This window comes from Nomascus leucogenys, chromosome 17 (genome assembly GCF_006542625.1).
Source record: "Nomascus leucogenys isolate Asia chromosome 17, Asia_NLE_v1, whole genome shotgun sequence".
NCBI lineage: Eukaryota > Metazoa > Chordata > Mammalia > Primates > Hylobatidae > Nomascus > Nomascus leucogenys.
In genome coordinates this window covers 59668113-59681064 of record NC_044397.1, presented here as the reverse complement: position 1 = coordinate 59681064, position 12952 = coordinate 59668113, and the positions used below count along the sequence as shown (strand labels likewise).

The window sequence follows — 12952 nt, the reverse complement described above, 5'->3', positions numbered from 1 at the left end:
GTGGATGGCTGCTAGTGTTAGATGGGACAATACAGGACACAACCCAAAAAAGGCAAGGACCAGTCACATAGGTGCACGTTGCTGACCTGATCAAACCTGGGCCACAGACTGTCCCAACAACACAACCTCCTAGAATTGGACCGTCTTGCAGATATGACCCAATGCCTCCATAGGCTGCACACGAAGCCATGGAAACTGACTTGGGTCCTTTTGCTAAAAGGGAAAGCAGGGAAACGTTTGTGTTTATGAAGTTTTCCACTACAGCTAAAATATTTTCCCCTTTCAGGATTATTTTATTAGTGATACAAAGCCCAGAGATGGTCAATAACAAAGGGAAAGAGATTTTTTTTAATGGTAAAAACTTTATTTACTATTTATAAATACATTGCAAGACAAACTTCTCAAAAATACTTTTCCCCCCCCAAAAAATTAAAAAAATAAAGAAAAGCTAATAGGTAGGCAGAATGTCTTGAGACCCCTCTGTTTTCAAGGAGAGCTCTGTGCAGCGTGTGTCCACACCGAGGGCTGCAGCAGGGCAGAGTCTCCCTGAGCCTGACTTTGCCAGACCTTCTTGGGTTTGGCCTCCGGGAGAGCAGCCCAGCCTCTGGGCATGAGCTCCTTTCCTCAGTCATGGCCACAGTTGTATCATATAGCATCTCTAACATTTCATCTAGGATTATCTAGTATAGATCTTATTATATTTGGGGCTATGTTGTATACAATGTTAACAAGAACATATCTTCTCTGCATATATGTGTGAATTATAAAGAAAAGCATGAGAATGACTCTAAGTTCAACAAACATGGGTGAATCTCTATGTGCTCCCAGTGTCCTGGATGGGCTCCCCAGCAAGCCATTCCTCCTTCCTGTTCTGATATTACTATTCTTTTTTACATTGTGCTAAGGAGGACAAAAGATGAGAGATGAAAATAAAGCTTTGCCTTTAAAGAGCTTATCCTCAGAAATAAGCTTCGTCTTAGAGTTGTTGAACTACAAAACACTATTTTCTGCAGTCATCCGAAGAATTGTGCCATTACTTGTGATGCCTCTGAATGTGGAGGCTGACTCTCCCTGTCTCTCTGTCCCTCCTACCCCATGGGGCCACAGCAAAAGCCATCCTGGGCCTTCAACTGGGCCATGTCTTCAAGAAGGTTCCTGAAGAGGAGGGCCCGAAATACCTGCCTTTATAGGTTCCCAGCGTGCCCTAGAACATTCTTAGATATATGTATTTTAAACAAGTAGGACTCCGCCTTATTTTCTCCAATAGTCCCCAAGCAGTACAGGTCACTTGAAGACATAAACATTCTTCTTGGTTGAGGAACCCAGGCCCTTGTTTCAAAAATGACACCACAGAAGGCTGTGAGCTCCAGGAGCATGCGTCGGGATGTCCGGATGACCGGGGTTTACAGGTTTTCCTATTCTCGATAAAGCCTGTGCGCACTGTACAGGGAGTGGGGGTGAAGCGTGTTCTCTACATAGGCAACACAGCTGCCTAAGTCACAAAGTCAGTGGTCGGCCGCTTTGACCAACATGTGGTGAGCATTCCACGGGGGCATGAAGTCTGGGTGCTGTGCTCGAGTCTCTGAATATTTTGATAGGAAGCGACAAGAAAATTCAAACTGCTTTTTGCTGACTACTGGAAAGTGAAAAGATGCTCAAGTTTATCATTCGAAGAAACCATAGGCATTTCAAAAACCTCTTTCTAAACTTTGGTTTAAAAAAATATCAGTTCACCACAAACAGAAATATAAATCGAGGCTGTAGCCAGCTGCTGGTCATGTCCTTGGCAGTCTTTTGTGCAAAATAAGGCATATTTGAGCTCCACATTAACTAAAACAAAAAGAAAAATATATTGAAATAAAAAATCAAAGCCCCCAGAAATCAAAAAATCAAGCCCCCAAAATCAAAAGGGCTTGACTCTTGCCCTGAGATATCCAGCACGGCCTGCAGGCTAATGGCACTAGGCCTGCAAGTGCAGGGCTGGGGTCTCAACCCATGTTTTTAAACAAGGCAACGAGTACCATATGCTGCTCAGAGTGTTCACTGTCAAAGAGTTACCCTCAAATTAGAATTATTTTTTCCAACTTGTAAGGAAAAAAGAAACCCTTATAACTAAACATGCAAATTTCTGCTTACTAAATTTGTCTTAATAAAATGAAAGAAATGTATTTATTCCTTTCCCCCAATAGTTCCCTCATTTATTAAAAGAAATAAGAATCCTGGATATAATAGCATTCTCTAAAATGATCGTTTAAAATTTCATTTTTCTATCAGATTTAAATTAACTTTATTAAAATCATATTAGCTACAGACTAACAGACTATTCACTATATATTTTACAGAAAACAAAAAAGCCACATCTTCAGACTGATGCTCTCCCAGCTGAGCTATTTCAGCTGTCTCACATTCACATCTTTAATTTAGAAGCACGTATCTTTAGCAGGTTCTTGCGGATTAAAACAGTTTCCCTGTGAAGACAAATGGACCTCCAGACCTCATGGGTAAAGGCTAACTTTGAAAATCTTCACTTCGTGTGTGGATGAATGATAGCTTAGGTGCTGTGAGGTATCTGAAATAAAGCAGAGCGTCCCCGAGGCGCACTGGCCGGCCTCCTTCCCCACACTTGTTTGGTTGGGTTGATGGGGTCTCCCTCTCCCTGTACCCTTTTGAGGGCTCTGTCCTATTTGCTTTGCTCTTTCTGGCCCCGAGCTGCAGCTCCTGGGTCTGTAAGCCTGGGGAAGGGCCAGTGGCCACGCCCAGCCCGAGGCTGGTCCAAGGACAGTGAGGCCCTGGAGCCCCAGGCTGCCCCTCCTGAGTGCTCACCCTTGCGGCAGGCGTCTACTTGCTCTGCATGCTGTAGCAGTGCACGTCCTCCTTCCCCTTAGTGGTGTAGCCTGGGAGAGGCTGCCCGTACTTATCCACACACCAGCAGAAGCCCCGCTTCCTGCCTTTGGAAGGGCGACACTGGTGGAGAGAAACAGAAGACAGAAGTGAATGGCCCTGGGTCTGGTGTCAGGTCGGTGGGCAGGGCCCATGATGGTTTGCCAGCGTGACTCTGCTATGCTGAGAAAGCACGACAGAAATTTCAGCTAAGGCAACATAAGAGCCACGCATGCCTAGGCCCGCTGAGTGTGCGCCCGTGCATGCATGTGGGTGTAACTTCCTTCTCCCAGAAAGCAGAGGTGTGGGCAGTTTTGTGTTTCTAGGAGTGTAAGGTGGACACCAGCCCTTGTAGAACCTCTTGGGCCTGCCGACTTCTCTGCCAAATGTGGGACTGAGAACATCCCCGCTGCCTGGGAATGTCACAGCTGTGCCTTTGGAGCCCACATCCAGCCTCACATGACACCTTCTCAGTATGACTTTGTTGAATGAATGACTGATAGAAAATGTGGGTATAAATAAGCAATGGCAATGGAGGAAAGCTTAGGCTTTCTGACTGTGGCCACTACTATGAATTCCAGTATATGGTCACCCTGAGGCCACTGTGGCTCACTTAGGTCTCCGAAGGCCAAATCTGTAGATACCATAGTATCAATTGTCCAATTAGAAAGCCAATTGAAATAGTGCCATCACATAACACAAAGTCTATAGAAGCATATTTATTACAGCTTAATATTACTACATCTTAAATTTGTTTGATCATTTTCAGCTTTAATTGGGATTTTAGGCATATGACTACATTTGGGGCTGATGTGTAGCCAGGATTCTCACTCCATTCCTTTTCCAGGAATGGGACTATGTTGCAATATAAAGATTTTGAAAAGACTGTTGTTTGATGTTGATGACTCTCATGCCTTCTTCTCACTTGGGCTTTCTAGGGAAATGCCAGTGAGTCGGAGGAAGACCACAACATGGCCAGTTTGGAAAGCCTGGCTGTCCCCAGCATGGACCGAGTGTCTGATTTCAAGTTCCATCCCCTCCATGCCAAGACAGACACCTGGTGTGTGCTGGGGATGGCTGGGCTCTCCAAGCTGGCCATGCTGCAGTCTTCCCCCTACTCACTAGCATTTCCTTGAAAAGCCCAAGAGAGACAGAGACACAGGAGTCATCAACATCTAGCAACAGCCTTTTCAAAATCTTAATATTGCAACCTGCTCACTATCAGGAAGGCATCAGTAGGAAAGGGGACGATTGTGGGATTTCAGGGTAAGCTTTTTGTGGTACGACCTCATGTCACACTTCTTGGAAACTGACTATAATAGTTGTTTGAAATGTCACTCCCTGACGCAGCATTAACAAATGTGTCAACATGTCCACTTGCAGTTTATAAAGCATGCCCCTGGGCAGCATCTTGTCCGCTCTGTGGGTGAACCATTGAAAGGGCAGGAGTGGGAAATGGGTGGTGGAAAGGCACTAGGGTTGAGGATTATGGCCAATATAGCAGCACTCAGAGCAACAAGTCAAAGCAGCCCTTGGTCTCACCTCCTGAGACTGGCACCAAGTCCTGGGCACTGGTGCTGCACAGGCTCCGAGTTAGAGCTATGGCCAGAAGAGCCTGGGGGCTGGTGAGCTGGGTTTCTCCTCTGTGTCAACAGAACCAGAAGAGGAAGAAAACACACCGAGGACCTCACTTACCTGCTTTTTCTTATAAAATCCCTTCTTGTCACAGTTGGGAATGTGTACACCCCTGGGACTCAGCACGTTGAGGAACTTCAGGTGATTCAGTGTGTCTTCCATTTCTCTACGGCAGGGACCCTGGGGATCAGGAAGGTCCAGAGCAACAGAGTCATGGTTATTACTCTAGAATGTGTGCTTTAAAAATCTTACGATGCCACACAACTACCAAAAGTGGGACCTGTAATTTGCTCCTCAGATACCTTATGTCTGATGTAGCATGAAAGTCCCTCGAATAAGATAACCATCACTCCCTGTCTCCCTTTTGCTCTTCCCAGAGTAAGGCACAGAAGCTGGTATGGAACCAATAGCAGGTCAACAAGCATAGAGGATGAAGTAAATAAAACTATCTTTATGAGAATATTTTTCATCTGCAGAGGTCTTTATGACATCTCATATGCTTTTAAGAGTGTTATTTCAGCATGATCCTCATAAGATTCTCCAAAAGGGTCAATATTCTTTATGTAAGGAGAGGGGAGAGGTAAGGCACAGAGCGGCTAGGGGTTGTCCACCCATCAGCCAGACGCTGGGGTTTGTTGAGTAAGAATTGCCCTCAAGAGGCTCTGAGTACCCAGGCTTGGCAGGTCTTGCCCTCCTCCTTTAACAAGAGGAAAAGCTCTCACGTATTCTGTCTCCCGCTTGGACTCGGAGGAGAAGTTCTGGGTATCTGTGCTCTGAGATTCATAGTCAACTTTGTAGCGCTGGCTGTCTTTAGCATGCCCTTTCTTGATGACGATTATCTTTGAATGAAGGGGGTGGAACTTGGGATCAGACACCCGGTGCGTGCTGGAGACGGACGGGCTTTCCACACTGCTGGCGCTGCGGTCTTCCTCCGACTCACTAGCATTTCCTTTAAAACGCCCAAGAGAGACAAACACATGAAAGTCATCAACATCTATCACAGTCTTTTAAAAATCTTAACGTTGCAACCAGGTCACATGTAAATGACAGTATTAGTTGACAATCCAAGTAAGTTTTTTTTTTTTCAATACCTCTATGAAGTAGTATTCCATAATACTACTCACTACATGGTGGTTGCTCTACCTCAAGAAGTTATCTGTTTGAAAGTCAATCTGACAGGTGCTCTTCCTAAGTAGCTGCAACTAAAGAAGGCAGACAAATGCTTAAGTGCCCCTCAGTAGAAGGTGAAGGCAGTATGCTTCATCTTCCACCGGCAGGGGGCAGACCAGAGCCACGGGAGGCTGCTGCAGCACTGGCTCAGAAATTTTGCAGTCAACTCCAAGTGTGGTCCTCCCACCCGTGGGAGCAGCGGCAGCCCGGGGACTTGGAAGAAATGCACATTCTCCATTCCGGAAACGCTGGAGTGGCGGCAGCAGTCTGAGTTGTAACAAGCCGTTATGGGAATTCCAAGGTTGACCAGTACCGTCCTCAATGCTACCAGGTAAACAGGCTTATAAGAGCTTGGTGTCCAGCTCAGGTGGGAAAACTGAATTATTACCTGCAAAGTGTTTTGCCTCAGGAGCTCAGAATCATGCAAGCATGTTGGTGGCTTGTTTTCTAGGTCCCCTTACATCTCTAAAACTCAAGGTCTACACAGACCCTGTGCATCTTGCTGGTGCCTGCCTAAGTGAGTCCTCTTCACCCCTGGTGAGCACAGGAGCGCACAGATGCAGACAATGCCAAGTCCCACTCATGGCTCAGACTTCTAAGTGCCAAAGAGCTTTTCCTTCCCTGGGTGGGGGTGGGGTAGGAGAAATCCCCTTCCAGCAGGTCTCCCTTTTATAATACAAAGTGCTAAATGAAGAAAGTCTGATGCTTAAAATGGATGCTGGAATGTTAACAGTTGAATTGGAATTTTAAGTATATGACTAAATTCAAGACTGGATCTGTGGCCAGGATTCTCACTCCATTCCTTCTTCAGAAGGAACTTGGAGGGGCTGTAAGACCCTTATGGGGATCAAAGGCTACATTCAGAGCCCATGCTCCCAGGGCCTGTGGACCATGCCAAGCTCAGCCCAGCACAGACCTCTGAAGGGCTTCAGCTTAAGTCCACAATTGACAGTCATGAAATTTCTCTACTACAACAAACAGGGCTATAATGTGTAACCCTAGCAGGGAGCTCAGGTGGCCCATCTGGTCCACAATCTATTCTAGAAAGCTACCAGGGGCTGCAATGATTTGGCTGCAGATGCTCTGCTCTCCCCTGAAGTGGCTACTGGCAGGTCACTCACCAGGCCCTTAGGAAAGTCCCTCTCCTCTCTGGGTCTTAGTTTCCTCACCTGCCAAACAGCTCACTGAGGTCCTGCTGTAAAATTCCCCAAGGGGTTTCATACCTTGGGAAGTACACATTCCCAGGGTCCAGCCCAGAGCCTCACAGAGGAGGTCCCTACCTGAGAGGATTTGGTTTCAATTTCTTTTAATCTTAGCTTGCTTTCTTTTTCAAGGAAATACTGAGATAAAAGAGATACTAAGAATGTAAATATTCTAAGAACATGTAAATAAACATATTTATACTTCTTTTCTAAGAACCTTGAGTAATTTCTTAAATTTCCTTGGTTTCTTCTTAATGCCTGGGCTGCAGTCTAGGGCATGAAGAGAAAACAGTTCTATTTAAGCAACAGATAATTGTGACTTTTGACTGTCATAAATTTACCTTTTTTTGTCAAATGGATTCTAGAAGTCACTTAGATCTTTTTATAATCTTATAACTCACACCAACCTACACTACAGAGCTACTAAGGTGGTAATCATAATGATTGCTAAAGCCTAAGAATGACTATGTGTATCAGTATTTCTAAGATCACTTTTTGAATATCCCAAAATGCACAATAATGTACAACACTTGGCAAATGACATAACTTTGCCCCGAGAGACAAATGCCTCCAGCAGCTTTAACAGCTGACCAGAGCCAGTGTATGTTTCAGGCATCTTGCCTTTCCATGAATCCAGCGTTTCTCAGGGGTGAACAGAGCCAGCCTTGCCTAGCCAGAAAATAACTTCACCCGGGTGTGGAACTCTACAGCTACATAAATTAGAAAGGGACTGTTCATCCTCCTAGATCTAGATGGGGGCCTGCTCAGTGACATCTGTCCAACGTGATCGTTGGGGAGTTGGGGGGATTAGGATGGGGAGAATTCTCCCAGCCTTCAGCTGTACAAGGCAGGAACTTTATTTCTCATATAACTAAGTGAGGCTGGCTAAGAATGCTTGAAAGAACAGCTGCCAAATCCATTTAAACAACCCCCGCTCCTTTTTTTTAAGGGAACAATGTGATGCCCTTACCAGAGTCGCTGCCTGTCTGATACTGATAGTGGCTAAGCCAAGAGGGTAACTCTGCCAAATGTTTGCATTTTTCCTCTTCTGGGGCTCCCCTTAACAACATCTCATTCCCCCCATTTCAGATTAAGAAGGGAGACAGCCCTAGGACTGATTCCAATTCCCTTCCGTGTCATTGAAATTGACTTAGTCCACATTGCTCGCACCCACCACGCACCTGGAAGTTTGTTTGAGGTCGGCACAGGTGCAGGGGTGGCCCGAGTTGTGAGAATGGTATGGTACTGAAAGTGGCACGTGGAGTTCAAACCTACACTCTGTTGCGGCCTCTGGGTAACCTTAAGAAGTTACTTCTTTTTCAGCTTCAGGTTTTCCAACCGCAGAAGATATCAAAACCCGAATCCACTTTACTTGTTTTTGGACACACCGGGACTAGACATTGCTTTGCAAACCAAAAGGCTGTGCAAAGTCAGTATTTTAAAAGAGAGGTACTATTTCCTACAACGTGCTCTGCCCACCTTCCTTGGTCCAAATCCGCCTATATCCCCCATCCCCAAGCATCCCTGGGATTGCAGTCCGTGTACACCCCCGTGCGGGGCGAGGATAATCTCCTGTGTCCAGGATCTTTCCAACAGCTAAACATCGGTACCGCTCCCCTCAGCTCCGAAAACCTTTAACCCATTTTCACTGAAAGCGCTTTGCAATTTACAAGTACTCTGCACTCACAGAATCGAGCAAGTAGAGGGCCGGCTGGGGAGGGTCCCTCGAGCGAGCGCCTTCACCTTTCCCTAAGCGCCTTCAGTTTCCCCACATACTATCTCCAGTGAGAAGAAAACCGGAGTCTCCCGCAGCGGCACCCAGCAACCCCCAGGCCCTTCCGGCGCCAGTGCGCCGGGTGCTGCACGCAGCGCACCTGGCGCGGGCGGCTCACCTGGAGCTGGCGGCGCTGGCAGCAGGTAGGCGCGCAGGCGGCTGACGGCACTAGCGTTGACGCAGAGCCCGCGGCCGTCCAGCAGCGCCTGCAGCGGGCGCGCCTCGTCGGGCGACGGCTGGCAGCGAAGGCCGGAGCCACAGCGCTCGGTGTAGATGCCGCACGGCTGGCCCTCGCTCAGTGCGCACGTCAGGCAGCAGCCGCAGCCCGGCTCGCGCACCAGCTCGGCGCACACGGTGGGCGGAGGCGCGCACTGGGCCAGTGCACGCGCGTCGCACGGCTCGCAGCGCACCACGGGACCCAAGCCCGCCGAGCTCGCGCCAGCCCGCGCCACCGGCAGCCCGCGGAGCAGCACCAGCACAGTCAGCGCAGCGGCCCAGAGCGTGGGTCGCGCCCGCTGCATGACGCCTGCAACCGGGGCACGCTGCTTGGCAGGCTGGGGCGCGCAGGGATGGGGCGACAGTACGCGGCACGAGGCTGTGGAATCCAGGAAGGAAGAGGCCGATCCTTAGCGCCCAGCCGCAGCGCTCGCATCTGGGCGGCCCGGGCGCGCCGGCCGCTATATAGAAGCCGGGGTGGCCCAGGACACGCCCCGGAACGGCGCGCCCAGGAGTGGGGGTTGGGAGGGGGGCGGGTCGGCGCAGGCACGGCTGCGGGGGCGCGTGCCTCGCCCTGAGCGGCCGGGGCCGAGCTCGGGGGCGTGCAGCTCGCGACTCGCCCGGGCACCTGCTCCTCGTGCGCACGCCCGGAGCCCGGGTCACCTTGTAGTCTACAAGAACCAAGATGTGCCCGGCCACCCCGGCACTCCAGGCCACCTCAGCACCCCCGGTCACCCCAGTCACTCCTGGCCAACTCAGCACCCCCGATCTCCCTGACCCCGCTGCCCTTCCCCCTTCCGTTCTCGGGGTGAGGTCGCCCTGCGGCGAGCGGGTGTCGGGGAAACTGGCTTGCACCGCTCCGCATTCGTGTGTACCTTGTGGAGCTTTCTAAAATTTAATTCCGTTGGCAGGGGAAGTCTTGGGACATTTCTGACTTACATTAGGGTCTCAGGGAGCCAAGGCTCTGCGGGGTTTAATTTACACCCGCTGGGCTGTTTACATCCCCAGGGGCCCACAAATACGCATCTGAAGATGCGCCCGGGGCCTTCGCCCCTTTCCAGGCTTGCTTCTCAGCGCAAGAAGACTCACACGTGTTGCTACACCGCAAGTCCCCAATTAAGAGTGGACCGGCAAGCGAATGAGTCCTTAAGGCAAGGCTTTTCAAATATTTTAAATGACAACTGTTCTTCTTGTTTTGGGTATTCTCCCTGATTATGTTTTCAAATAGAGTTTACACCCCCGACAAAAGAATAATGAAGACAATTAACTGGGCACTGCTGAAACGTAATTAACCAAATAGTCCTTTAATAGGCAATTTTCATTGTCATTTTTTGAAGACGACTTCACATTACTGTATTCTCCTTGATGCGTTGGGATTCTCGCTTATGTCTGCAATCTAAACACTTTCCAGTAAAGTTCGGGGGCGCAATTGCGCGCTGAGGTCGCTGTAACTCCTGTCAGCCTTCTCTGGCAGTCGAGCGTCTTCAATTTTGTCTGCGCACCCCCTCCCTTCGGTGACCAACAGAGGACGCTGGTGGTCCAGGATTGGATTGAGGATTAAATTTTTCAAGGCGCTTTTCCAGAGTTTGTGGGGGTGGAGTGGGAAGCGGTGAGACCTCCGCGGGAGGAGACTTTCCTGAACGCTGTTGAAATTGGACGCTTGCCTTAGGAGGTGGATAGGTGACTTGAAGGAGCCCTTTGCAGTTTGGGGTAGTAATAGCAAATCAGGAGCTCCTCCATTCCCCTCCAGCACGAAGCCTTTGGTGAAGTTAATCTTCATTCATCATTTCTGTCTCTTCTAATCGATCTCTCGCCCAGTGTCTCTCCTTGTCCCTCTCCCTCCCTTTCTCTCTCTCGTCCTCTCCCCTTTTCCCCCGTCCACCTCTTCCCCCATATCTATACATCTTCCTTTTATACGTATATTCTCTCCTTTAAGAATGGAAAGATCAATTTCGTTCCCTCTTGTACTAGAGAAATAAATAATTGGACCTCTACAAAGAAAAAGAGACCAAAGACAAGAACAATGGAGGGCCCTGGGGTGACGAAGGCCCAGCACCGTCATTTTCTTATGAGCTCTTCTCCCACAGTGCTCAGGCTGTGGCTACACTCAACCTGGTTTACAGGAAACCGTGCCATAATCGTCGCTTGCTGTTTCCTTTCTCCTGTATCACCTCCTTCTAGTATCTGCGCTGACACGCAAGAACAGGATCTCTGATTTCATTGGAAAATTGAAGGAAACAAAACGAATCCCCCAGGTTTACACCCGTTCCTTAAATACTCGCAGAGACCTTGACTCTGAAATTAGAGCTGGGTTCGGCATCAGATGCAATTCTCGAGGTCCCAGGTCTGCAGTTCTGGTTAGTGCAATGTTACAGCGGAGCCTGGACTGACCGCTGGTTAGTGTAGCACTTTTTATTCAGCTTTATCATCTGGAGAGTGGACAGGGGAAGATCAGAAAGAATGTCTTTTTGGAAAGGATTAAAAAAATATGTTTTATTCTTGGTTCTCTTCTTTTTTCCCTCGCATTGCCCTTGGAGAAACTTGTTCAGTGCCGAATGGCTAGGGGGCGCCAAAGCGCCAGGCGTCCAGCCCGGCCTCAGGCACCACGGGACACACGCAAAGACTAAGTCACACTGCAACTTTCAAAGGCTATTCCGATAACAATGTTTTATATAGATTGCCATCTCCTTTATCATGACATCTTGCAACAGCAGAGTAAATTTGAGGCAGTGACACGGGGAGAATTGTGTTTTGTTATTTAGCCAGTTTTATTTGATAACTGCAAGCTCCCTGCCCCTCCCGGAACATAATTGTTGCAGGAAGGATTTGGACTGGATAAAACTTAATTTTGTGATATGCTCGTTAATTCTGTTAAACTTCCAATTCATCTGGTGTTTGTAGTTTTTAACATAAACTAGTGTTTAGTGAGAAAGATGTTTTACCCCCTGTGAAGGTGCTTGGCATACAATTGCTGATCATTGCAAATAGAGGTCAGGAGGCGGCACGGATCTCTTTTCACTAACGGAGTCCAGCTGACCTGATTATAATTAGTGTTTCCTGGGGTCAGGCTCGTTATTTTCACCAGGCGACCTAAACCACTCATTTCTTTGAGCCCACTCCTGCTGCTAAAGGGCACCTTGTCGCTGCGTGATACTGGCTCCCTTGCTTTTCTTCTGCTCAGGCCCCGGCTGGACAAGCCACCTAGGGTCTCTCTCCTTCTGACAGCACTACTGTTTCTCAGTGTCCTCTGGGGTGTGGCTATCAGGCTTACTGACCACCAATAGACTTTAGAACAGAAACAGCCAAACTTCCAAAGGCAAGCAATGTTGGGGACCCAGTTGCTAGGACTCAGTGGCTCTCACCCTATAAGCTTCAGGGTTTTTTTCCCTTTAGGGGAAGTATTGGTGGGGACAGGAAACCTAATTTTCTCTCCATCAGATTGCCTACTGGGTGCGCCTCCCAGAATTACGTATACTGGGCTTGGGGATGCATTGGGGACCATCAACTGCCAACATCACGGTGGCTAACAACACTGCAAATGACTTTTACTCACAAATAACATCATTAAGAGTTCATCTGTCCACTTAGTCCATAAGTGATTACCAAGCACCTCCATGTGCCAGCTGCAGGGTTTCACAGGCTGGCTGGAGTGACTCACCAGAGTCCAGACAATGGTAGGCAGTGTGACAGCAGAGAGAACAGAGAGGTTCACAGAGTGCATTTATAACCCTGCTGGAAGGATGGCAAACCTGTCCGTGTGGTCAGAAAAAACTTCTGAGAGGTGGTGGCATTTGAATTGAGTCTTAAACAATGTGGGAGAGTCCAGCTGAGAGAGGCAGGCAAGAAGAAATTATGGGTATCCACGGAGAGTCATTCTGTGTGCCTGGAGGGATGAGGGGGAGGGCTCAGAGGGGATGGTGTTGGCATCGTGCATCTGACCTGTGGAAGGCATAATTCCGAGATTTGGAAGAGAAGGTAACTGGATATACTGGATGGGGACAGTGTACCTGTGGCACTGGAAATCCGTGGTCCAGAGACAGGGGCTCCTCAGAGTTAGTGCTGTCTCGTGTTGTCA

The 12952-nt window shown here is 48.6% G+C and overlaps 1 protein-coding gene across 2 annotated transcripts; it reads right to left on the bottom strand.

The window, feature by feature from the left end:
* Positions 1-342: 342 nt before the first annotated feature.
* On the bottom strand, positions 343-9317 carry IGFBP3 (insulin like growth factor binding protein 3). Of its 2 annotated transcripts, XM_030796189.1 has the most exons (5): positions 8780-9317; positions 5238-5464; positions 4576-4695; positions 2824-2964; positions 343-1830 (listed from the first exon to the last, which is right to left on the bottom strand). In XM_030796189.1, exons 1-4 carry the CDS (start codon positions 9180-9182, stop codon positions 2839-2841), a joined length of 876 nt encoding a protein of 291 aa, XP_030652049.1. In that variant the 5' UTR covers positions 9183-9317; the 3' UTR covers positions 343-1830; positions 2824-2838. The 2 variants fall into 2 exon arrangements, with proteins under 2 accessions (XP_030652049.1, XP_030652050.1); XM_030796190.1 differs by lacking the exon at positions 2824-2964.
* Positions 9318-12952: the final 3635 nt, after the last annotated feature.

Bases quoted from the DNA above. Each gene is read 5' to 3' on its own strand.
- IGFBP3 (XM_030796189.1), bottom strand. From the start codon at position 9,182: ATGCAGCGGGCGCGACCCACGCTCTGGGCCGCTGCGCTGACTGTGCTG. The intron at 5,465-8,779 runs GTGAGCCGCCCG...GGCGTTTTAAAG, and splicing joins GCCAGCGCCGCCAGCTCCAG to GAAATGCTAGTGAGTCGGAG. The intron at 2,965-4,575 runs GTAAGTGAGGTC...TCTCTCCACCAG, and splicing joins GATTTTATAAGAAAAAGCAG to TGTCGCCCTTCCAAAGGCAG.